This window comes from Electrona antarctica (assembly GCF_951216825.1).
Source record: "Electrona antarctica genome assembly, chromosome: 17".
Classification (NCBI taxonomy): Eukaryota; Metazoa; Chordata; class Actinopteri; order Myctophiformes; family Myctophidae; genus Electrona; species Electrona antarctica.
Genome location: NC_136798.1, coordinates 18,793,600 through 18,816,988, shown reverse-complemented (window position 1 = coordinate 18,816,988; position 23,389 = coordinate 18,793,600). Strand labels below are relative to the sequence as shown.

General features: G+C 42.2%; 2 protein-coding genes across 4 annotated transcripts in view; both read right to left on the bottom strand.

The window, feature by feature from the left end:
* Positions 1 to 7,768, bottom strand: part of znf410 (zinc finger protein 410) — a 37,950-nt gene extending 30,182 nt beyond the window's left edge. Inside the window, exons 1-4 of one of the 2 annotated variants that reach the window (XM_079526892.1) lie at positions 7,639 to 7,768; positions 7,147 to 7,228; positions 2,789 to 2,839; positions 2,371 to 2,506 (exon numbers count right to left, since the gene is read on the bottom strand). In XM_079526892.1, coding sequence (XP_079383018.1) covers positions 2,371 to 2,506; positions 2,789 to 2,821 — 169 coding nt within the window. In that variant the 5' untranslated portion in view covers positions 2,822 to 2,839; positions 7,147 to 7,228; positions 7,639 to 7,768. Of the gene's footprint in view, positions 1 to 2,370; positions 2,507 to 2,788; positions 2,840 to 7,146; positions 7,229 to 7,342; positions 7,457 to 7,638 lie in introns of those variants that run through there. The other variant, XM_079526893.1, reaches the window with a different exon arrangement.
* Positions 7,769 to 14,264: 6,496 nt separating this feature from the next.
* cipcb (CLOCK-interacting pacemaker b) lies at positions 14,265 to 20,432 on the bottom strand. 2 transcript variants are annotated; one of them, XR_013792035.1, is made up of 5 exons: positions 20,245 to 20,432; positions 19,231 to 19,450; positions 18,606 to 18,769; positions 14,466 to 16,469; positions 14,265 to 14,305 (listed from the first exon to the last, which is right to left on the bottom strand). XR_013792035.1 is itself a non-coding variant. In XM_079525805.1 (4 exons), the coding sequence occupies exons 2-4, from the start codon at positions 19,418 to 19,420 to the stop codon at positions 15,549 to 15,551; spliced, it is 1,275 nt and encodes a 424-aa protein (XP_079381931.1). In that variant the 5' UTR covers positions 19,421 to 19,450; positions 20,245 to 20,432; the 3' UTR covers positions 14,265 to 15,548. The 2 variants fall into 2 exon arrangements, 1 of the variants encoding a protein (XP_079381931.1); XM_079525805.1 differs by having other exon boundaries at positions 14,265 to 16,469.
* Positions 20,433 to 23,389: the final 2,957 nt, after the last annotated feature.

The window sequence follows — 23,389 nt, the reverse complement described above, 5'->3', positions numbered from 1 at the left end:
GATTGTGCTTTTATCAACTACTTCTTTTCATAATCAAAATATCATCAGTAACCTTTGACCTTTTGATTGTGAAATGGGGGATTTGTAGTAGACGAGGGGTATAAAAGCACAATATTGAGCTATCATACCCAGCTATAAAGTGATCTCTCTCTCCCATACTGACGTCACATGCACCCGGTGCATGTAAGTGGAGGAGCCGGACAGTTATAGCCTGCAGAGGAGTCTTCTGACCTATTGACCCTCAAGAATGGTCAGCATTACCATGCTGACCAGATCAGACTGACTGTCTGATCAAAAACTGCCCATGGTAGCAGAATTGTGTGCACAAATGTACACACTCTTGAGACACTGAGAACTGTCCAATTCCAGAGGATTGGCCTTCATTGGAAATATACATTCTATTGACTTGTTTCCCTACAGACTCAGAGACTCAGTCCCATGGGATACCCTTGTACCATAAAGACTTGATTCCATTCAGTTGGATTAAGTGTCATCGCCACAGATCACAGCCTGACTTTGGATATGTCATAATGTTTGAATGTTCCACTCACTCGTTCCAGTCATAAAAGCATTCATTCACAATTCCTTGATCATTGATTGGAAATATGACATTCACTGTACAATAAATGTAATTATTGCAGATTGTGTGTTATGTGGAATCTAAAGCCATGATAAGTGCATGCGTACACCTTTTCCCAAAATGAACTTCAAAGAGACGTTTGCCTCACAACAACATGTTGACAACTTCTGGGAATGCAACTTGAAAGGACTTCGCGTCACAAGACATCTCAATGTCTCCATCTTGCAATGAGAGTGACATATGGTAACTGAGCCATGCATTGCACAACGAAGAGAGCTATATAATGAGGAGGCAGATGAAGCCCAGCAAGGATAGGGTTAGGAACGGTTAGGATCCGGAGGAATTCCAGAGGATCCAGGACCCTGATGGAGGGAGAGGAGAGGAACCAGAAGGAACCAGAAAGAAGGATGTCTGATGAGAGGGTCTTGGCCACATCGCTACACAGACCAACCCCAACGCTCTGACCTGAGCATCCCAGACGATCCCAGGCAATCCATGGCACTACAACGAGAGGCTCAGGGGTTATTTACCCAGACGATCCAAACCCCTACCGCCTGCCACACAACCTCTCTCCCTCAGAAGACAGACGACCCCAGTCTGCCTCTCTCTCAAAGCTCTCAACAAACCAACACTCAGGAAAGTGATGCATTTACATCAAGTTCCTAAGTTCATGGCAAAGAACATTATCTATATCAGATAATTTCATTATCATTTGATTTGTTTCTTAAATTCTATTTGAACCTGCATTAACCATTGTTTAAGAATTCGTTTGATTATTGTGATCCATTCTACTAAGTTTGTATATAGCTTAGGTATGGAAATAAATTGATTCATATTTTTAAACAAGTCTATTATTTGCTCAAGGGTTGAACTTACTGGTTTTTGACACATGCAAAGTAAAAAGGCTATGTAATGGAAAAAGATCTCTTACCTTCAGATTCCATAGATTTATTGAGATAAAATAATAATTGATTATTTTATAATCTTTTTAATTATTTTATTAGTGGTTTAAACTTAAGGGTTAAATACAAATTAATCTTGTGCTTATTCCTAAGCTCATTTCACTGGTGCCCCTTCTAAAATTCAGATTGATTTGACTCTTCATTTTGAAAACGTATAATTCAGAATTTTGAATAATTAATTCATAATTATGAATTCCACTGATATAAAATCTACAGGATTAAATATATACAACTACTACACAAGCATGCAAACAAGCCCAGGGTGAAAAAGGTGACAGTGTGCGAGGCCCGACGCTGTGCCGCGGGCAAAGCCTACGGCACCAATTTTTGAGCGTTTTTATCGGTACTAAACCCACTTTGGGGGGGGGGTTTGTGGGGGACAGTAGGGTTATACTACACTTAAGAGTCATCAGTACAAAACTATTACTCTCAGTATGTAGATATTCCCTGATCAGATCATAGAATAAATCAGACCCGTCTGAAGTGAGTGGTACTGTACTGTACTGTACTGTACTGTACTGTACTGTACTGTACTGTACTGTACTGTACTGTACTGTACTGTACTGTACTGTACTGTACTGTACTGTACTGTGACACAGCCACACACATAGCCATCTATAGGAGTAGCTGTCTAAAATGTTGTGTTGCAACTTGAGAATTGCGGACAAGCTGGCTAAAGCAAGCAAAAACGTGGCGGATCTAGTGGCCTGAAAGCTCTACAATGACCACAGACCTGCCAGTTGCAGTGAGTTGAAACAAAAGCTCTGAATGACCATTTTCCTTTCGGGTCCAGTGGCCTGAACGCCCTAGTCTAAAATGACCACAAACCTGTCAGTTCCAGCGGGCTGCATAGAGAGCCAGACCCAGTGGCTGCCAGCAGAGGCAAGCAGGAGTGCTTGGACTCAGAGTCCTCCAAACGCTGTGCCAATGGGATGGAGGCGTTCTGTACAAACTGCACCAGCAGCTGATGAGAGAAACAGAGTAAGCGATAAGCTATAAGACGTGTATGTAATTTTAGGCGTGCATAAAATTATACTCAATTTAATTGATTATGACAAAATAATCCATTTATAATACTGTAATAACAGAAATGTAATTCTCGGTTATTCTATAAATTAAAAATGTAATCGATAGAATAATCACTAAGAACAAAATTTTGAGTTAATTAATTACTTTGTCAACAAACAAAGGACCAGGTTCTAGAGACTATAGGGAATCTAAGAGAGAGGCAGGTCATCTGACTCACCTCAGGTTTGGAGTCCAGCTCATCGGAAAGCATGGGTCAGACTTCTGAAACCTGTAGGAATGAGATGGGAAACCATAACCACCACACATTATACACACATCATTCTGAGTGGACCAAGGTTCTTCAATTCGTTCTACTGCTATGCTGCCTGCCTCTTACAGTCATAAAAACAGTGTTGACTGTGACTCCTTGCCCTCCTTCAAAACCGCTCTAAAAGAGTAGCCGCAATTTGCAACACTAGATTTTTGTCAGGTGAAACCACCTGACTAATGAAAGCTCATGAAAACTTGACGACCTGTTCTAGCCCTAGTCATACTGACGGCCTAACCTGATTGGCTCCTCTGGCCAATGGGACACCAAGCAACGGCAAAGCTGCCCTCTAGGTTCTAGCCAATGGGAAGGGGAGAGGCAAAAATCCCTGGCAGCCACTCACAGATATATATAAACTCTAGATGGCTCAAGGCGGAGTTTCTGACGTCGTTCACCCGGCAGCCATCTTACTTCGGGGCTACAGTACAGTATGTTCAATGGCAGCTCAAACAGAAACAGTCATAACTCCCTCAAATCTTGACGGATTTACAAACGGGTTGGTTTATTACAAACGTTGTCAACGTGGCTATGATTCAGGACGCTTATCTGCTTAATTTATTTGTTTTATATGAACGTCGTATAAAAGCATATAAGTATGCGGACGTCTCTGACGTTTATAACAAACCAAACCGTTTGAAAATCGGTTGAAAATTGAGCAAGTTATGGTCATTTAAGAGTACATGCCCCATAGACACAATGTTATGTGGCCCGAGGTAAGATGGCCGCCACGTAACGACGTCGCTCTCCATTGGCCAACAGCGCGGGTGAGCTATCTAGAGTTTATATACATCTATGGCCACTCAGGCTGCAGATAGACAATGCAGAGCAATGCAGCAGAAAAGCATGATTACAGTCACACTCACAGGGTGACGGGGAAGGAAGAGTATCGATATAACTAGTACTCGATATAACTTCAAACCAAACGCGGCTGAAACAGTGCAGTGCAGCCAATGTAAAGCCACAACAAAACACAGTCATTGAACCACGTACAGAACGTCGGAAACGAACGCAAACAATGGCAGCGAGGCACGAGGTTGCGAGTTGTGACACACAAACATACACATTACTAAAATAATAATCAGACTAATATGGGGGGGGGACACAACGGAGACAGCGCACGCAAACAACGGCCGCGAGGCGTGAGGTTGTGAGTGTGACCCACAAACATACACGTTACTAAAATATTAATCATACTAATATGGGGGGGGAGAACACAACAGAGACAGTGCTTCTTTCACCTGACAAATATCACTATGTGATCATTTCTTGTTTTGTTATGGGATGAATCTAGAGTTGATTCTTTTTTTAAGTGTTGGAGTTTGGAAGCGCTCGGCGAAGTCACTGAACGGCCCTGCTGCGTAGTGCGTACCACCTGTTTCGAATTTGCACATAATGCAGGAGGCAGCAGCACGACCCGTGAATAAAAAGAGTGATTCCAAACTCTAACACTTAGAGAAAATATCACGGCACAGACATTTTAGACAGAAATTAGCTCATTACATGTCTATGGTCAGCGGTGCACACAACCGGTGCGCCACTGCGTGCGTGACACGTCGTCAAAACGTTTGCTGAGCGGTAGATGAAAGGCATGCGATGAGCGTTTGAGGAGGACAGCTGAGAGACAGGAGTTTAGAGAATGCTGACAGGCACTCAAAAGGCACTCAGATGAGATGTTAATGTCCTGTAAGTAGACTTACAGAAACGCTGTGCACACCAAACTAAAACTACATGTACAGGTGCTCCTTTGAGTACTAGCCCAAAATAATAATGTGCCCCCCTGTCTATGGTGGATTTTTATGAAACAAAAGCTTTGCAGTTTTTCCAGTGTTAAGTGTAACTAAACTAAAGAGGAGTGATCCATCTCTCTTCCCTTACAATCTGATGATAGTTGCACAGTAGCGACTGCAAAGCAAAATATGACACGACGATTATAGTATCAAGAACAAAACATATGGCTTGAATATTTATTTTTAAATGACCTATTTGAGTTCAGAAGAGTAGTGTTCCTTCTAGACTGACACATGTGTATATATTCTTTAATCAAATGTATGCAGTCAGAATAAGCCTAAAGACACCACGAGTTGCTTTAATTCATTTTGTTTGTCTTTTATTTGAATAGCAGCCTAATCAGCAGCTAATCAAATGCATTTTTGAATGAATTATATTTTTTGTTAGTTAGAACATGTCTAATAACCTAAAATATATTTTAAGGTGATAGCTAAATAAGTGTCATAATCCGATTAATCGTTTAAATAATCGGCAAATGAATCGATTATGAAAATAATCGTTAGTTGCAGCCCTAGTTTAGAGTGTCTGATGAATTGAAAATGGTGGACCCTAGCCCTGAAACATGACTGTCATAAGTACGAGCGTCATGTGAACCATGGCTAGGTGGACCCTAGGTAGACCCTATTCAGTATTTTAGCTGTGACGTGAGCGCGAGCACGTGAGATACTTCCGGGTCCTACTTTTGTGTCCCCATATACGCTTTTGTGTCCCCATAGAGTTATACTGTGACGCTCCGTCGGACTAAATCTGAGACGAACCACGAAAGTCTAATTTTACCGCTTTCCTCGCAACAACAAAGCTGCGCTGCTCTCCCAAATCTGGCTGTGACAGGCCGTCTGCCCCACACGGAATAATATCGCCATTTTATTTCATTGTGTCAACTAAATCCTCATTAATGCAAACTAGATTCAACATACTCAAGCCTGCAAACATTCTAAATATGCCCCCGAAATATTTTACTGAGCAAATGGACTGTTACCACCTTCAATAATAATGATAATAATAGTCTTTATTGTCTCCACATCATATTTTTTTTTGTCATGGAAACTTGTACAAAACATTAATAATTCTACTCGAGTTGGAAGCATTAAGACCCATTTTAACCCTCAATGGCTTCCTTTCTGAAAAATAACGTCATTGTAAAAAGATTCACGCGTTTAGATATTCTATTTAGAATGAGATGCGGACGGAGCTGGTGCCACTTGGACCCGGACGTAACGTAGCACTACAAAATGACGTCGGACTTAAATACTGAATACAGGATCTCCTCACTCTCACTGGTCAACAAAAACACCTTGAAGACCCTAACAGGAGCCCTCGTACAAGGTTTATTCGACTATGCATGCACCTCTTGGTACCACAGCACTTCAAAGGCCCTTAAAACAACAGGTGGCTCAGGGGTAGAGTGGCTGGATGGCAACCACAAGGTTGCCAGTTCGAACCCGGGCTCCCCCAGAGTTAGTGTCGAAGTGTCCTTGAGCAAGACTCTGAACCCCTTAATTGCTCCCGGTGTGCAGGTTGGTGCCCTGCATGGTTTCCGCCGCCATCGGTGTATGAATGTGTGCGTGAATGGGTGAATGTAATGCATCTATGTAACGCGCCTTGGATAAAGGCGCTATATAAATGCACCATTTACCATTTACAACAAGGCTCCAGACTTCCCAAAACAAACTGGTCAGGCTAATACTTGGCCTCACTCCCCGAACCCACCTCACCCCTGCCCACTTTGACAGGCTGGAATGGCTTAGGGTTGATGACAGAGTACAGCATCTTGCAATGGGTCTGGTCCACAAGATTCGACACACCACCAAGATACCCATGTACCTGTCGAAATACTTCCTTAATGTCAACGAAGTCCACACCCACAACAGAGGGAGTTCAACAAAACATGTGCAACCCAGATTCGGCACAAACAAGGGACTAATTAATTTCGCTCCGATGCCACCAAAATGTGGAACGCCCATTTGTATGCAAATCCCTTGACTCCTTCAAACCCGCTCTCAAAGGGCACCTACGGATGGCTGCAATTCGAAACTGGCCCCCGTAAAATCTGAATCGCCCACCCCTTTTTCCCCTCAATGTATGTTTTTTTCCCCCTATTTCCTCTATGATGATTTCCAGTTTTTGGCTATATGTGTGTATTTGTACATCTCTAAATGTTGTGATGAATTGAACATGGTGGACCAGGCCCTATTGTAAACAAGTGTAATGCTTTATGGTGTCGTGACTGTCGTCCCATTTTCTACAATCTATGTGTCGTCCACAGTTAACAGTTTTGTATTGAGTTGTGCTTGAAATGTACTGTAATTCTCCAATCTGTTAATAAATACTCCAATCAATAAAAATTCAGCTGTTGTAAATAAGTGTAATAATGCTTAATCATGGATCGTCCACAAAGTATATATTTTGTATTGACTTGTGCTTTCGTTTGAAATGTACCCATTCTGCATACTGTGAAATACAATTTTCAAAGCACTTACCCCAAGTTTACCCGTTACTTATGTTGATCATATATTATTTTGGTTTTCCAGTCATCTCTCGCTCAAAACCATCCTACAGCGTCTATACAAACAAGAACATATAGGATCAATCAACAAATCAACAAAGAAAACACCGTCGCTACCGTTTGTCAACATGGTAAAGTTAAGTGTATACTATAGTATAATGCTACACTACCTTTAAGCGGGAGACAATGCCACTATTCTATGACAACTGTGTAAATATGTAAAATACAAGGTCAATATTAATAACAATTTGCAGTGTAAACATTGCTGGGGATGCCAAATGCGAGCTAGCTTAACCCACAGCTGTACCAAACTTGTATACAGCCGGCGTGTTTGTTATTGACATTCGCTAGTAAGCTAACTATGCTAAGCAGCTAGCCAGTTTAACGTTTCATGCTTTGTGTCAAAGACAACCATTTGACGCGGGACACTTTTATTGGCATTATTACACCAGAGCAGAGTACTAACCTGTATCACCCATATAAAGGTTAAAATACAGTTGTTGTTCCCTTTGTAACTGTAACTTTGACAGAGAGAGGATTGTCTACATTCACCAGTGGGCTGCCTGCAAGATTGTTCTACGGAAAGCCGAATGGAACATGATGACTTGGTCAACTTCCGCGTTGTGTGTGTGTGTGTGTGTGTGTGTGTGTGTGTGTTTTGCCTGACACCTGACTGCTCCCTAGTGTTGAAATGGGGTAACTGCAGGACAGTAGGAACCAGAGTTATTATGATCCAGTCACTGTGGAAGTGAAGTGCATTTCATTAAAGGACCGCCACCAAGCAGTCCTGAAAGGACTTGGTCCTTTATTGTTATTGTTAGTTATTAAAGGACCAAGCAGTACAGAAAGGACTTGGTCCTTTATTGTTATTGTTAGTTTTTTTTTCTTCTCCTTCTCCGTCCGCCAAAAATAGCAGTTCTGGCTGAACCGTGCAGTCTTACTTTTGACCTCTGACCTCTAGATCACCTGCCATTTTGAATTATATGAAAATCAATTAAAATGCATCTCCTCCCAGGATCTTTGATCAAAATGCACGAAAAGTTCTACACATTTCTTTAAGTGAGAAAATGAAGGTTTTATATGAGCCAATTGCCGTTTTGTGAAAATTCTTCTTTTGTCCCTAATACATACATGCAGCATCATATGCTTTTGCAACTTTACAGTATGGTAGAGGGTCATACCCTCTACCATACTATTTACAAGAATAAATAAGTGACACAGCTCTGCCAGTAACAATAAATACAAGACCATAACAGGACAAACATGCAACGTTCAGAATTACAGTACCCAATATCGAAGAAGCTCAGAGGGAGAACAGGAACGTCTAGTAACACAATCAATAAAGGTTAATATATAAAAACTAAGCAACGAAATTTGCTAATAAACTAAAAAGCAGTTTGAGTCTGATCTGTACGGCCAAGACCAGGGTCCAAAAAAGTAAGGCTTTTTTTCCCCAGCCTCAGATTTTATTGGGGGCACGACATAGCACAGCCAAGCATTTGATCTGAGGTTGAGAGAGTTTTGGACCAGTTAAAATTTAGAACAAATTTAGAGTGGGAGATTACCAACAATAAGTGAGAATATACCAATGTAGCAACCTGCGAGACGTTAAGGAGTTCCAACCCACTGACTAGGCATACAGAGTACAGTGATGAGTCCTATAGGGCAGTTGGTTATGAACCTCAATGCAGCCTGCACCTGTAGTTGTGACAATAGCTTTTGATTAACTGATTGACAATAACCTGGCCAATGCTGGGAAACAAAATTACATTATTCGGTTCAGGTTGACATTTTTCGGTTCACATTTTTCGGTTGAAATGAAACTCAATTGAAATGAAAAGATTAATTTAATTTCAATTAACTTGAGATAAATTTCATTTGAATTGAGATTAATTTCATTTCAATTGAGAGTCATTTCATTTCAATTGAGATTCATTGTTTCAAGTGTCAAAATACAATAAAAACAGTTGAAAATGGGGAAAGTTGTATACAGTTGGAGGGGGTACAACATTTTGTAGACAGAGCTATGTCACATCATTATATACATGTTATACAGGGTATAAAGGTTTTTTTTATGAAATAGCAACTTTTTTTGCAGTCACTTCTGGACAAATTGCAGCATTTGTTTTACTCAAGACTATTTAAATAGTATACAAAAATCTGATTTAAGATGTGTTTAAAGGTCGCAGCTCTGTTTACATGTGTAGTAGGTCTACTTGGTACAGATAGTAGTCCTTAGGGTGGTTGTATTCCATTATGTAGCATATACTTGGTGATAAAGAATATGTTTGGACCAGTACTGCTGTCAGAAGTAGGCGTATGGTGGAAGGAATTTGCATTGAAAACATAAAGAACCCAAGAGAGTTATGTTTATGATGATATATTGAAGTAAAAAGAGAACAAAGTAAAAAACAGTTCAGATATAAACCAAAGTAAATTCAGTCCAACTCAGTCAATTGTCCATTGTCCATGGTTTGTTAGAGTCACTTCAAAGTCAGAGGGGGAATGTGAGGCAGTGTGTTTGTGAATGGAGTAGTTATGAGAGGGAATTGTGTGTTTGTGTGAATCAGAGGTCCTACCGTCCAGGTAGGACAGAAAACAGGTGTTGTCTCTTATCTGGGACTTAGCTCGCCATTGTGTTCATCATCATTCATGGAGTTTCATGGTATAAAGGGAAAAACCTGGCCTAAACACAAAAAGGCCAAATTAAATATCTTATCAAAATAGCTGATCTACAAGCATATAAATCAAACAATCCTTTACAAATGTCAAATCAAATAATCCTTTAAGTTTCAAACTGAAAATAACCAAAATCAAACAACAGTTCAAACATTTCAAATAAACTCACCAATTCAGTTCAAGTTCTACAACTCATCCACCTCACCAGTTCTGTTCACCAGTGTAGTATTTGGAGGTCTAAAACCAATGTTGATCAGTGTTAATATAAAGTTTGATAATGAAGAGTAAAAAATGTTTGTAGAAGAAGAGATACATACCTGCCACAGCCAGTGATGTGCACCTCACTAGGTGCGGTTCCATTAAGCCTTTGCGAAAAAAGGAAGCGTATGTTCATTAAGTCGAAAAAAGAAAAGCGAATTGTCGGTGTTTCCATTAAACTGATAAAATGCGCATATGAAATAAGTTCATTAAATATGCAGTAGTTGGCACTGTTTGCCAGTAAAGTGAGGCTCATGTAAAGTAGTCCTAATCCATGTTCACAGTTTCACACCATTGATTTAGGGATTTGATGCGCTTGTGCGTGCTCTCAATTTTCGGACGGGACCCCATATACAGATATACTGCGCTGTAATCTGATCCCTGGTCAGCGGCTGACCGACCGTCAGCAAGTCTACAGCAAGCCAGCGGGCATCTGCTGCTTTCACAGTATTGACACCTATACAGTCAAAGAACGTACAAAGAACGATTTGTTGTGTAATGCTTGTCTTAATATATTTGGGGCACATGTAGCCATGTCGCGGGACTCGATTGGAGCATACTGGTCGTTTATACTGTAAATTGATTGATTGCAGCTGCAAACAGTTGTAAATAACTTAGCCTACACGTTTAGGTTGCTTATCTTATGCAATGAATATATAAGAATAGATGAAGCATATGCATGGATCGAAATCGAATAGCCTGCAGGGACCCAGGCAGCTAGGTTATATAAAAGTTTAGTCTACTACACCGTGTGTGTGTGTGTGTGTGTGTGTGTGTGTGTGTGTGTGTGTGTGTGTGTGTGTGCAACTGTGCATCCATACAGTAGGCCTAGCGATCCAGATATCAAAATGATCGGAGCGCCCCGATCAACTCGGGAGGATTCAGACTTCATATGGAGTCGGGTTGGGGATCTTTGAACACACTACACAATTATTAATCGGACGGATCGGGTAGTAGTAAATTGGGACCTTATATGTATCCACAACATCACTCCCTCTCCCTCTAGCCACCCTCCCATGCACCGTTCACTCCACTGCCTCCCCATCGGTTTTTATTTTATTTTCCAACTGTTCAAAAGCGATATAATGCGAGTTCAATGCTTTCTAATTAAAAACCTTTTCCGCAAGTGTTTCCATACACTATTTGCGCATTTCCCTTTTTTCGAAAAAGCCTAAATCCGCAACCTCGAAAAAGTGTTTTTGCGAGGTGCGAATGGGGACTTATTCGCACTTTGATGTGTTTCCAGGAGATTTTGCGCAAGAGCCTTAATGCGCAAAAAAACGGCTTTATGGAAACGCACCTACTGACTGAGACAATAGTGCTGTACTAGGATACTATAGGGTGTGGGGATAATTGTTGATTCCAAACTGGTGTGACTGAGTGATCGGTGTGATGAGCTGCGAACTGATGTAGATGGTACCGTGACCATACAAACAGACATACAATTATAAACCTGGGTTACAATTAGCTAACTTTATTTTGTCGCAACAGTTCACAAATCTTGCTGCTGTGTTTGTACATTGATGTATTTCTCCCTAAGGCTAGGTATGGCATTTTTTGTCGTTGGTCATAGATTCAAACTCGCTTTGGGTGTGTAATCTGTGGGAAGTATGTGTCTCTGATGTAAGGAAGTAACAGGTATTTATTAAATGTAGTATATATCATATATGTCCAGGAGGACCCCAAATTATACATTTGTATAGCCAACGTATAGAATAGGGTTCAAGTGATTTTTCTTTGCTGGGGACCTGCTGGATCACCTTCAAGGAACCCACAGCTAGCCCTATTCTAGTGCAGTGGTTCTCTAACTATTTTATGTCAAGGACCTCCAAATTGACACTTATTAGCCCACAGACCCTCATTTTATATGCCAGGGACCCCCATAAGAGAAGATTTTCTAAAATCTTCTCAACCATTTTTTATTTCAACGACCCAGTGCATTAGGTTACGGACCCCCGTGGCATTTCTATCTCTGGGACCCCAGACCCCTGTGGCATTTCTATCTCTGGGACCCCAATGTATAATTGTAAAAATAGTCAAATCAATGTTAATTGAACTCTGAGAGTTTACAAATGGAACCAAATTGACTCGTTAGGGTCCGTTTGGTTCCATTTGTACACTCTCAGTTACAGACCTATAAGGGTCCATTTGGTTCCTGTACGATCTATCATTTAGCTGGGGACCCCCTGGAGCTCCCTCAAGGACCCCTGGGGGTCCCCGGACCCCACTTTGAGAACCACTGTTCTAGTGAAGCACAGCTGTGGCTTCTTAGACCCATGAGGATCTACAGTACAGCACGTAAACAGAGCTGCTGTTTGGGCTACAGTGAATCAATGTCAGATGCTCTATCTAATACATAAATGTGTTTTTGTTGTGGTGGTGGTTCAGTGCTGTGCCAGCAGACACGATAAGCCTTTGACTCTAAAGCAGATCCCGACTGATGTTATCAGTCACTATTAGCTTTTCAGATATATGCCACTTGTCAGCACTTGCTCCACTGGTAAATATACTATGGATTTCAGCTGAGAATTTTTTAAACCATCAATCTGTTTTTTTTTTTTACATGTAAGCCTTAATTCCAAATGAAATGGCAGAATGTGTGTGGTATGGGATACCGAGTGAAAATTTGGATTCTATGATATTACGAGTGATGAGAATACCACATTAATAAACCATTTTGGCAGATCATATCATATAATGCTTTTAGTAGGCCAAAACCCCAAACTAATCTAGAAGTTTGTAACTGTCACTTTGTTCTTGCTTACCATTTGCACTGTACACAGAAAAAAGGAAATCTCAACCACCAGAAAACAAGGTTTCTCCCTAAGGCTTTCACTAAGCACGGGAGAAACATTACATTACAATGAAGAACAAAGCACAAATCATGACCATTGAAATAATTTCGTTTTTCTTTTCTTTAATCTGACGCATCTGCCCAGTTTCTTACAGTCAGCAACACATAAATAAAAATAGGTGAAAAAAAAAGTATCCAACGGCATTTCAAACCTTCGCTTTGACAATTTAACAAGAACTTATTTATATACTCAAAAGCACATTACAAGAAGACCAGAAGAATACAAATCATCCTTTTAAAAGGAAATAATGAAAGGCATCATACATACACGACCGTAAGCCAGGTGAGTGCGTTGTAATCATCATAATACACCATGCTTAAACTCCATACAATCTTCACATCCTAACACATGAGGTCAATCTGTACGGCTAATTTTAAAAATCGCAACACAGACATGAAAAACATATGCGTTATTTATAACACATTGCATGGCATAATAAATTATTATAATGCGTGTAGGTTTCATATGAGGTAATAATGTAGGTTTCATATGAGGTAATGTATATTTCATATGAGGTAATGAATGAGGTTAATTTAATCAACATGATTTTGCAATGTACTGTATGAATAGCCCATATCAGCTTATATTGTGCTTATAATGCCTTAGACACTTCAAATAAAGTGTAAACCTAAAAAACAGACCGTTGCAGACTGTTTCACATGCGCCACAATAGCTGCCTCAAAGTACCTCTCAGTATAAAATTGCTGGGGAGCTACTCAGTGCAAATCCAAACCCTTTAAACTAATATCATGTTTGATATTAAGGCGTTATTCTACACTGTACACACAGTTTTAAAAAAAGAGAAAAGAAACAAAATTACAATGGAGAAACGCTGTGACACAAACTCTGTCAGTATTGTCAAGTATTTACAATGGTGAACCACAGTGTTCACTTTCTGTTTGTTATATAAAAAAGATACTTGAATCAAACGGTCTTGTTGATGCAGCACTATTGCATTTCCCTAGTGGAATTGTCTTGAGGGCTGTTTTTGCCCGCATCGATTCAGTTTAAAGTTTCTCCCGCAATTCATCATTCCAAATACAAACTCAGAACAGAAACAACTGTACACTTAGTTTGTAACAAGTGATGCAAAATACACACACAATAATGATATCCCCTGCCCTTAAAAAAGACAAAAACAACCCACAAAGTCATAAATAAATAGATTGTGATTAGGAAGTGCAGTCCATACCTCGATGGCACCTGACCTGGTTAATGCTTGAATGAACCATTTGCTACTACACTCGTAGTAGCAAAGTATAACCAGCATTCCATCAACATGATGGGAATGTTATTTTAGAGAGAATGTGGTGGCCTATCCCAGAACTGTGCCAAACAGGACTCAAAACGTTTCCGAATACAGCACGAACCATAATAGACTCCATAGAACCATAGACTCGAGGCACAGTATTCTCCTGTTTCGAGATGCAGACTGGTCTGAGCCAACACACTGAAAAGAGAGAATTGAGGCATTATTGGTATCGCCGCGACACGATCACACGATTCATGTGTCGCATGTGCTTCATCGACACCCATTATTGAGGATTTGGAAGTACACAGTAGTGTTTGGTCTCCCGATGGCAAGCATTACTTCAGCATTCTTCTTGTCATCTCAGAGTCTGAGCACAACAAAACTAATTCCAAATCATGTGTAAGTTGGTTTAGGCAATAATTGATTGAATATTATATGAATATTACATTCATTGAACTGAATATTATATGGATACATTTATAAGGGATGTCTATGGGATTGTTGTAACTCTCTCAATAGCTCTGGGTCTGAGGAACCGGACACATTCAGTGTAACATGAATGAGCCCGATATTATGCTCTCGCCGATAAAGCCACATTGTCATTTCAATGACATAAGCATATTTTGGCGTTCTACAGAATTTCCGTTTCTTTTGAAAAGCTGCTCTTGAAGTATCTATACAAGTGCTGTTGAGTTGAAGTGCACCTCAGCATCAATGGGGCTAGAGCTGATTAGAAGTATCAGATTTTCTTTCAATTTTAGATCCACCAGACACTTTGTGCTGTGCACTTGCAAGGGAAAAATAATATCCATCCTCATAGATTTTCATCTACAGAATGTATTCATCCCCAGGCCAGTGGCGTTTTTCTTTTCTTTTTTTATTCAAGTCTGCAGTGGCACTATATTAAGTCAGAAACTATAGTCAACCATATGACGCATTGGTAAAAATAGCTGACAAAAGTGTCGTGTCACTATGAACTATGAAGAGATTTCAGCTCTGCTACTTTTGCTATTTTTGAATCAAGGTTTTCAACTTTGATGACATGCCCAAAATCGAGACACCATATTGAAAGTGGTTAAGAGGAAGTCGGTGGAAGAGATGCAGACATGGTCATGGACCACCACACCAACAATGACTGTCCAGTGACTTTCTGAAAGCAGACTGCAGACAGAATATAGGTCACAGCATGCTATGGCTGGCTGGGGGGTGGATTTGTTGTGGGTCATATTACTGCCAGCTCAGCATGTCTTTTGTGAGCTCCAACCACAACCCCCAAACATGCTTTCCCCCAATCTGAGTCTAAAGGATTACCATCTGACCTTTAGTCTAGGTCTAGTCAGTGGTTTGGAGTTGGACACCCTTCTCTTTCTCCCTCTCTCGGTCCTCTTCCTTGAGGCTGCCCTGTAGCCGGACAAAGACGCTACTGTCCCAACTCTGCATTGCCTTGAGGAAGAGCGCGGTGTCCTCCTTGAGTCGGTCCAAGTCCGTCTGAGTGCGGCGGTTCTGCCGGAGCAGCTCCTTGGTTCTGAGCGTGATGTCCAGCAGCCCGGACTTGCTCAGGATGTTGTAAGTGTTGGAGAAACGCTTCCGCTTGGCGTCGGGCTCGCCATCGGTGCATCCGCTGCTGCCGTATTGCTCGGCGGCGGCGCCGATGCAGGGAGCCGCGTCGGGGAGTGGCAGGGCCTCTTCTGGGTCTTCGAAGCAGTGCAAGGGAGTGAGACACTGGCTGGGAGACAACCCTGATCGGCTGACGGCAGGCGAGGGCCTCTCACTGGAAGGGCTGCTGGAGCTGCTGCTGTCCGTCAGGGGAGCAGCGAGGCGCCGAAGAAGCAAAGGTGGTACAGCGCCAGAGGCAGGGGGCAGACTGGCTGTGGAGGAACTACTGCTAGAGCAAACAGATGGGCTTCTCTGCTGGTGCTTGTGCCTGTGATGAGAGCGCTCACGGTGTCTGGAAATGCCACTTCTTCCAGAGCTTGAAGAAGAAGAGGAAGAAGAGGAATAACCAGACGACGAAGAAGAGGAAGTGGTACTTCTTCCCGAGGAGCCGTGGCCGCCTCCAGGATGGGGTGCGATTTTGGGGTACGACTTGAGGATGGGGAGATACTTCTTGGGGCGTCTGTGTTTGGAGGTGGCCTCCTTAGAGCGAGAGACCACCGGCTGCAGAAACACCACCTGAGGCTGCTGGACCACTGGCTGGACCACCTCCACGGCGGGACTGAACCCCCAGGGCTTCAGAGCAGGCGGGGTCTCAGGCTGGAAGGACAGAAATCACAGTACAGAAATTAGAGATGGGTCATTCAGCAGGCAAACCTCTTCAGACTAGCACAATCTCTTCCTCATCAAAAAAGGAAGCACTGATACTGGCCTATCACAGATATATTGGTATCAGCATGTATGAAGACTTTTTACTGAACTGATGTCATGTTGATGTCGGACAATATAATATAAATTAAATTCATATAGCGTACATTAATTTAATTTTACTCTTGCTTAAACATTTTAAGATAATAATAAAATAATCAATAATAAAATAGTAACATTTAATTTATTTTAAATTATTATTATTAATAAGAGACTACATGCACAAAACTGCGTTGTTCTGCAGTCCTTCTGCAGTGTTATTCCCCTCTTTTCTCCCCTCTGAACAGACTGACTGTCCAGAGGCTCTTGGTCTTGATCATGTGATTAGTGGGTGACCCTGCCCCAGATTTAACCACTTAAGCCCTGCATTTGTCATACAACAATAGCAAAATAATAATAATAAAAAGCTGATATACAAGCTCAGCTCAGCTGTGACCTGATCTGTAATAATATTTTGTGTATAATGACATGCCCAAAATACGGACGCCAGGTTTAAAATGGTTAAGGGAGCCTGAAGAAGGATCTCTCTCTCTCTCTTTCAGCCGAAGTCGCCTTCCTGTCATATCAACGTTTTGTTTCTTGTGCTCATTGTATAGTGTTTTTGTGGCTTGTTTGTTAGTTTAGAATACATTACCGATTTACCGTATACACTGTTCTGATAGTTATGGGGAGGAAGCTATAGTTCTGACGGCCCATTGTGTGGTGGCCAGGCCTCCAGACTACCAATGCTTTAGGTTATGGCAATGTTTGGTAGATAGAATAATTGAAATTATAAAAACTAGTCCCCTGGAGGATATGGTGTCTCATTGAAGAAAGGGTGTGGTGGATCAGCTGGTGTCAGCTTTGGCGGAGCAAAGAATGTTGTCAGCTGTCAGCTTGTGGCATAGGGTCTGTTTATTTCTCCTAAATTGGCACTCCAAGAACTTGAATTGGAGTTTGTGTCGCAATAGGCTTTTTGGTTTTCCAATATTTTCCCACTTTTCTTTCAATTTAGTCATTATACTAATAACTAATGTGTCCTCTGATACACAGGAAGTCACCAGCCACATCTTTTCACCTGACGGAACACAAATATCCAGCCCAGTTCCAGTGTAGTGCAGTGACAGAAACTGCCCTCCCATTTTGTGTTTGTTGGAGCCCCCGTGGAGGTCAGGAACTACCCCTACCAGTCACTCACAGCACTACCAGTCCGCCCTGGGCTAGAATTTAGACGAGAACGAAATTGATGTAAGAAATCTTGACTAAACCAAGAGCGTAGTTTGAGCTTTGAACGAACTAGAACGTAATGCACCCTGCACCATGCACAGGCTCTGTTGCCTTCATCCGAGCAATCACCTCCTTTTTTTTTCACGCCTCTTGTGAGGAGGATGTGGATAAATATTTGAGCTCGTTACAATAGCTTTCAATCGGGCGAGAAATGTGCGGACACTTGCTACAGTGCACACTCTCTGGTAAAGCTCAGGATGTTTATGCAACCTTGTCTCCATGGCCTTGGATTATGAGCATGTCAAATGTTCTTTTGTTGTGGCTGTAACAAAGGGGAACTATAACAAGACGCCAAGTGAAACGGTATATATATTGTTTTACGTAAATAGAGACAGTGAGCAGAGAGAGGGCAAAGAGCCAAAGGTCAGATTTGAACCCAGGTCAGCTGTGAGGACTAGTCGCCTCATTTATGTGGTACTCTTACCACCAAATGAGCTACTCGGGTGCCTCCAGAGGCATTTTAAGTACTACTAGCAATTTCATTGGCTTTTACTTCTTGCACAGACACAGGTCTGTGTAATGGCTAATAGGCTATTCAGCGAGAAGTCATGTTGTGCAGGAACATGATCCACCATATATCGCAGTAGTGGGAGGCTTAGTGGGAGGCCTAGGTATATTTGTGTAATAGACTAGTGCAGGTGAGTTGAAAGCATTGAGTTAATGTCAGAAACTGTGCTATACTAGTATACAGTGTGACCCCCTTTCTGTTTGTTCCTGCGTGCGTGCGTGCATGCGTGCGTGTGTGCGTGTGTAGCAGCATACCTGTTTGAGTAAGACATTGTTCATGATGATCACAGGAGAAAGGTTGGAGTAGGAGCCCCCCACCACTGCCAGCTGGGAGGGTTGCGCTCCAGAACTGGAGCCCACAACAGCCCGGGGAGAGTCCTCCGAGTCGGCGATGTCCAGCGCGCTCACTGAGCCCACATCTACAGGTCAAAGGGGGGGGGGGGGTTAAGAAAGTAGGTTGCAAACATGTGACACACTGCACAGTGAAGGCATAGGAGACTGCGGCGAGGACAGTTAGTGGTGGAAGAAGTACTCAGGATGTTTTATCGAAACGTGTGATCTAAATCTCTCTCAAAAAAAAGAAGGAAAAAAAGAGCAGATCTAGCTCACAAGGTGTCGCATCCATTTTCCAATAGATGAAGTATAAAAGACTCAAGAGCGTTTTATGTTTTCGTAATAATAATAAAAATCTACAAAGTAACTTCACTTGATACAATATTGTAGTGGAGTAAAAACCATTAAGTACAATGTTTGCCTCTGAGATGTGATGGAGTACAAGTATAACATATAAAAGATCCACATACTTAAGTAAAGTAAAAGTACTTCAACATTTTTTACTTAGGTACTGTTTTTTACACTGCTACGGGAGGGACGAACCAACCTGAGAAACCGGAGTCCCTCTCCGAGTCCGTTCCGGAACGCCTGGAGGACTTCATGGTACGCAGTTTGCCCGCTGGCCTGCTGTGGCCCTCGGCCTTCCTCTTGGTGCTCATCATCCTCGTGTTTGTGTTCCCTGCAGCGCTGTGATGTGTATGTCCTTGTTTCTGGAGCTCACCGCCACACGTCTCCATCAGTATATCCTGACCTAGAAAACTTTGGACCTGGAAGAAACGAAGCTGAGTAGTTGGTCGTTGGTTACAATGGGTGTTGCAGTGGTTGTATGTGAGTGTTATTGCACCAGTGTTTTATTTATTTATTACATTTTAACAACACAAATCTTGTATGGGAGTCCCTGGCACACATTCCTTTCAGATGGGGGTCTGTGGCCAAATACATATTAACTAGGGGGTCTAGTAAGGTATGAAGTGGATCCGTTAATTTGACAACTCCATCATCAAATTAAACTGAACTTTGAGGGAGAAAAGGACAAAAAAAGACTATGCTACTGATATAAAATGTTTACACACAGGCACCCCCACACAAATCCATCCAGCCTCTACTGTTTTCTTGTAGCCACGATGTAGAACATGCATTTGGGGGTCTACATGAATTAACATGCATGAGACATGCATGGGTTATGCTCAAAATAATAAACAAAAACAATATGACTCGACCCTTCCGCAAATGACAGAAAACATGCAGTAAACTGGAATACACATAACATAATAGCAGTAGTGTATAGGATCTGCAGTGAGCAGAATATTTTGTTTCTATCCATCTACATATTAGTAGATAATCTATTTACACTCGAATAAAACATAAATAATGAAACTGATATCATGGCCACATCAAGCCTGCCTATCTGATTAATTGAAAATGGTGGAACCTGTTGTGAACAAGTGCAAATGCTTTATCATGGTGTCGTCCATAGCCGTTTTTAATTGACTTGTGCTTTCGTTTGAAATGTACCCATTCTGCATAATGTGAAATATTTTTTTAAATCAATCAATCATACCTTTTGTGTGTTCCACGACCCACGGTTTCGAAGCAGGAACAGCAGTAAAGTAACCCAGGATGGAGTTAGTGTGTGGCTCCTGTGTCTGTGTCTGACTGTCTGTGTGCCAGGCTGTGCGGCAGACGCTGTGTGTGTGCAGTAGTACGCACATGTACAATACACGCTGGAACTCCGTGTTCCGCCGTTCCACGATACAGTCCACGGGACCACCACGGGGCTGTCCTCCTCCGCTCCTCCCCCTGCGGGTGGGTGTGTCGTTCAGACACGAGGCGGGATGGGCGGGATGCAATGCAACAGCGCAGCGCCGCGGACTTTCTCCCTAGATTAAAGTGTGATGATGGAAGAATCCCACGATTCTCTCCATACGGAAGGAAGCGTCGTATGCACGTATGGATTGAAAGATAGCTGTGGATTTGTTCCCGACGATCCACAAATAATGTTCCAGACGCCCAGTAACAACAACAACAACAACACGAGATCCAGGATATCCTTTTGTACTTCAACTTGCCATATTTGGAAGATAGGGGGCGCGGCCTCGCCCGTAGTAGTTGTAGTTATGGCCGCGTCACGGCCTCGCCCCCGCCCACTGCCCGCCCACCATGTGCGTTCCCTAGTCTCCGATTGGATGGCGCGTTTGGCATTAGGCCAGAAAACGTGAGCCAGAGCCAGCCACCATCAAAATGTATGGCAAGTTGAGGACATTGTGTCCGCTTTATGATGCACACACTACACAGTGCATGTAGAGTATGTGGAATTCAGTGACGTGGCGTGTGTGTGGAGCGTATAGCGTCCTGGTTGGTACATTACATTGCACATTAACCAGTAACTTACAGTAAGACTGGCGCATGTACAGTAGTAAACAGTACACTCCCTCACTGTACCCAGAGTCCTGTGCACGTGCCCAGAGAGATGCTTATGCACAGCACACATGAGTGCTCAGCTATACTCAGCTGCAGTACAAAAGGTGTGTGTGTGTGTGTGTGTGTGTGTGTGTGTGTGTGTGTGCTGCTGTGCAATGTGCCTTTAGTACCGCTATCATGCACCCATTCTTTCACAAATCCATCTAGGGCCTAGATTCTAGGTGTACAAATAATTAGGGAGAAGTTCTGAAAGTTAACAAGTTAAATACAATTTGTTCTTAAAAGCAAATTAGACACATTCTTTAAAGGCTGGGCGATATACTGTGCAGTAGTGTATTTTGTTTATCCAAATAAAATACCGTACCAATTGAAATAGAAAACCATTGGCGCTTTTGCAAAATATTTAGGTTCCAATTTGAGATATTTAGATAAATCAGTAATGTAATCAGTAATGCATAGGCCTACTATGTAATAAATGATTGCGACTGTAGGTCACAGATTACTATGAACACCTGTCTGTCTGTCTGTCCGTCCGTCAGTCAGGTCACGCCTCCATATATGGTTGTCAGTCCATTATGCCTCATGACATCACGCCTCATGACAAGTCACACCACCATATGGCCGTCAGTCCATCACGCCTTGTGACACGCTCCATATATGGCCGTCTCCATATGAAGATCACGACACTGACCTCATCAAACCCTGCATAGCCATAGGCTACATGGAGAAGAACATAAATCTGCATATGGAGCCGGCCAGCAACTCTACATCTGACCTCAAACCCGTAGATCGCCATATAGCCTATGGAGCTCACCTGTTCTGACATTCCATATGTTGATCCTTTCCCACCCGTCCTTCCTCTTCGATGTCTCCCTTTTGACTGATACCTGTCCATTCAAACTCTAGACGGGCCCACGCCAAAGTTATTAGTGCAGCCGGCGAAAACTAGAGTTCTCAACAGGCACGAAAATTAAGGCCCAGCCCTACCTGGGACCTCATCAAACCCTGTACACTCAAGACACTGCCATCGCTGCCACACGCGCGCGCACGCACGCACGCACGCGCACACACACACACACACACACACACTCTCGTAAAGATAATAGAGTACACTCAAAAGTCTTATCTGTACGAGACAGCGCCATGCCTGATAATGAGTACCCAGCTGTGAGTACATCATGCGACCAAAGGCATTGTTTGAGCACAATAATTACAACAGTAGGCTAATTCCTTTTTCTTAAAGAGGCAGTGCCACAGGCCTATTACTCCTACATAATGATTGGGTATCAGTATATCCAGGGACCCCCCTCCCTGGATATGGAGGGTGGAGGGTTCTACCAAAAACTGTAATTTTCTGTTAAAAGGCTATATTTATGTGGACGCAAAACAAGAGTCCCTTAACCAGTTGAACCCCAGCAATGCATCCATATTTGTGGAAAACGTTCACAACTAAAAATCACAACTTGTAGATCAGTGTAGAACGAAAAGAGAATAGTATCAAATATCAAGAACAAGCAACACCATTCAAAGTAATAGGGCGACTGAATATCGTGGTGGCCGTCCTTTGAAGGCCTGTTTTATACGGTTCCTCAAGCCCTGAGTCATTCCACTCAATCCAACTATAGTTAAGTGGTTAAAGATGCAGTACAGTGATTTTTGTACTTTTTCTGTTTTGTATGGGTCTGTGGAGTTAACATTATTCTAATAGACCCCCAGGTGTGGTTAGAATATTATATAAATATGTCTTCCCTGTGTATTGTTGGTTTCTCAAAAGGCCCAATCGAGGCCCAGGTCAAAAGGCCCAATCGAAATGACAGCAATATAGTGTCAACAACGCTGAAGGCATGGCGCTAAAGTGCGTACGCTGTGCCGTCTGCTCTGCAGCGTACCATGCCAAATGATAAATAAAATAAAAGTGCCTTAATGGTGAGTGCTGGTATTCTCTTTTAGAGATTTATTGTAAAACTGCCCACAACCCCTAGGACAATATGGGTAAATTCACGCATCTGCAGCATCGGTGTCTGACACCAATGTGTGACTGTACCTTAAGAATGAATTAGAGGTTGGGACCGTAGTCTCCCATCTGCTTGCTTTGCCAATGAAAATAGCAATCTTTTTAAACTGCTTCATAACAACAAATGCTTGTGTAGACATTAGCTACCTACAACAACTAGTGTTTTGCATGCATGGATTACATAGATTATGAAGAAATTCCACATTCTCTTCACTGTGCATTTCATTGTTGTTGACATGCATTCACATTGGGCATGACATGTATATAATTT

Excerpts from the sequence above, each read along its gene's own strand:
- cipcb (XM_079525805.1), bottom strand. The coding sequence starts at position 19,420 with ATGGAGACGTGTGGCGGTGAGCTCCAGAAACAAGGACATACACATCAC. Across the intron at positions 18,770-19,230 it reads GAGGGACTCCGGTTTCTCAG|ATGTGGGCTCAGTGAGCGCG; the intron begins GTTGGTTCGTCC and ends TTTGACCTGTAG. Across the intron at positions 16,470-18,605 it reads ACAATGTCTTACTCAAACAG|CCTGAGACCCCGCCTGCTCT; the intron begins GTATGCTGCTAC and ends CTGTCCTTCCAG.